This window comes from Aureococcus anophagefferens, assembly GCF_000186865.1.
Source record: "Aureococcus anophagefferens unplaced genomic scaffold AURANscaffold_218, whole genome shotgun sequence".
Lineage (NCBI taxonomy): Eukaryota > Pelagophyceae > Pelagomonadales > Pelagomonadaceae > Aureococcus > Aureococcus anophagefferens.
Window position 1 is genome coordinate 9489 of NW_008705756.1, and position 1801 is coordinate 11289.

Genomic DNA, 1801 nt, shown 5'->3' on the forward strand with positions numbered 1-1801 from the left:
GCCCCCTTCATGATTGACTCGTCGAAGTTCGACATCGTCGAGGCGGGCCTCAAGTGGTGCCAGGGCAAGTGCATCGTGAACTCGATCTCGCTCAAGGTGGGCGAGGAGCTCTTCGTCAAGCACGCGACGCTGCTGCGTAAGCACGGCGCGGCGGTCGTCGTCATGGCGTTCGACGAGTACGGCCAGGCGGCCACGAAGGAGGACAAGGTGCGCATCTGCAAGCGGTCCTACGACATCCTCGTGAACGAGCCCGTGTGCTTCCCGCCGGAGGACATCATCTTCGACCCGAACATCCTGACCATCGGCACGGGCATCGAGGAGCACAACGCCTACGGCATCGACTTCATCACCGCGGTGCGCCAGATCAAGGAGATCTGCCCCTGGTGCAAGATCTCCGGCGGCGTGTCGAACCTGAGCTTCGGCTTCCGCGGCGTCAACCAGATCCGCGAGTCGATCCACGCCGTGTTTTTGTACCACGCCGCGCGCCTCTCGGGCATGGACATGGGCATCGTCAACGCGGCCGAGATGTTCGCCTACGAGAAGGTGTCCGACGACTTGCTCGAGATCTGCGAGGACGCCGTGCTCAACCGCACGAAGACGGCCACGGAGGACCTCACGGAGTGGTCCCAGTGGTTCTTCGACTGCAAGTCGGCGAAGAAGAACGGCGAGCCCATGCCGGACAAGCCGCGCCGCCGCCCGAAGAAGCAGCCCCGCTACGTCTTCGACTGGGAGAAGAACTATGAATCGAAGCCCCAGACGGAGCCGCCGCTGCCGATGACCAAGGTCTCGCGCGACCACGTGCCGAACCCGTACTCGTACGACGGCCTCGATCACCCGCTGATCCTCAAGGCGCGCGAGAAGCGGCCGAGCCTGGCGGTGTCGCAGTTCGACGACCTGCGGGCGAGCTGGGCCCAGCCGAAGGACACGCACCCCGAGGGCTTCCCGTACTTCGTGCGCGGCCGCGACAGCGTGCGGTCGTACATCACGGAGCTGTTCCAGACGCGCATCACGATGTACGACGGCGCGATGGGCACGATGATCCAGAAGCACAAGCTCGACGAGCCGGACTTCCGCGCGGAGCGCTTCAAGGACTACGACATGCTCATCAAGGGCAACAACGACCTCCTGTCGATCACGCAGCCGCACATCATCCGCGACATCTACAAGAAGTACCTCGTCGAGGGCGGGTCGCAGCTCATCGGGACGAACACGTTCTCGTCGACGACGATCGCCCAGGCGGACTACAAGATGGAGGACCTCGTCTACGAGCTCAACTACGACAGCGCGCGCCTCGCGCGCGAGGCGTGCGACGAGGTGACGGCGATGGACCCGACGAAGCCGCGGTTCGTGTGCGGCGCCATCGGCCCGACGAACCGCACGGCGTCGATCTCGCCGGACGTCAACGACCCGACGACGCGGAACTGCGACTTCGACGAGCTCGTCGAGGCGTACTACGAGCAGTGCGTCGGCCTCGCGGACGGCGGCTGCGACATCTTCATCATCGAGACGATCTTCGACACCCTGAACGCCAAGGCGGCGTGCTTCGCGGTGAACGAGTTCCTCGAGCACACGGGCATCGACATCCCGCTGTTCATCTCCGGGACGCTCGTCGACCAGAGCGGGCGCACGCTGTCGGGCCAGACGGGCGAGGCGTTCTACGTGTCGATCCGCCACGCGAAGCCCATGTGCGTGGGCCTGAACTGCGCTCTGGGCGCCAAGGCGATGGCGCCGTTCCTGAAGCGCCTGTCGGATTGCGCGGAGTGCTTCGTGCACGTCTACTCGAACGCGGGCCTCCCGAACG

The 1801-nt window shown here is 65.0% G+C and overlaps 2 protein-coding genes across 2 annotated transcripts; both read left to right on the plus strand.

Moving 5' to 3' along the window:
* Positions 1-3: 3 nt before the first annotated feature.
* Positions 4-636, plus strand: AURANDRAFT_15101 (hypothetical protein; the record flags this gene model as incomplete). Its single annotated transcript, XM_009044264.1, has 1 exon — positions 4-636. A coding segment is annotated over one exon (633 nt), but the record flags the coding sequence as incomplete, so codon positions are not given.
* A 138-nt stretch (positions 637-774) lies between these two features.
* On the plus strand, positions 775-1801 carry HMT1 (hypothetical protein; the record flags this gene model as incomplete). Its single annotated transcript, XM_009044265.1, has 1 exon — positions 775-1801. A coding segment is annotated over one exon (1027 nt), but the record flags the coding sequence as incomplete, so codon positions are not given.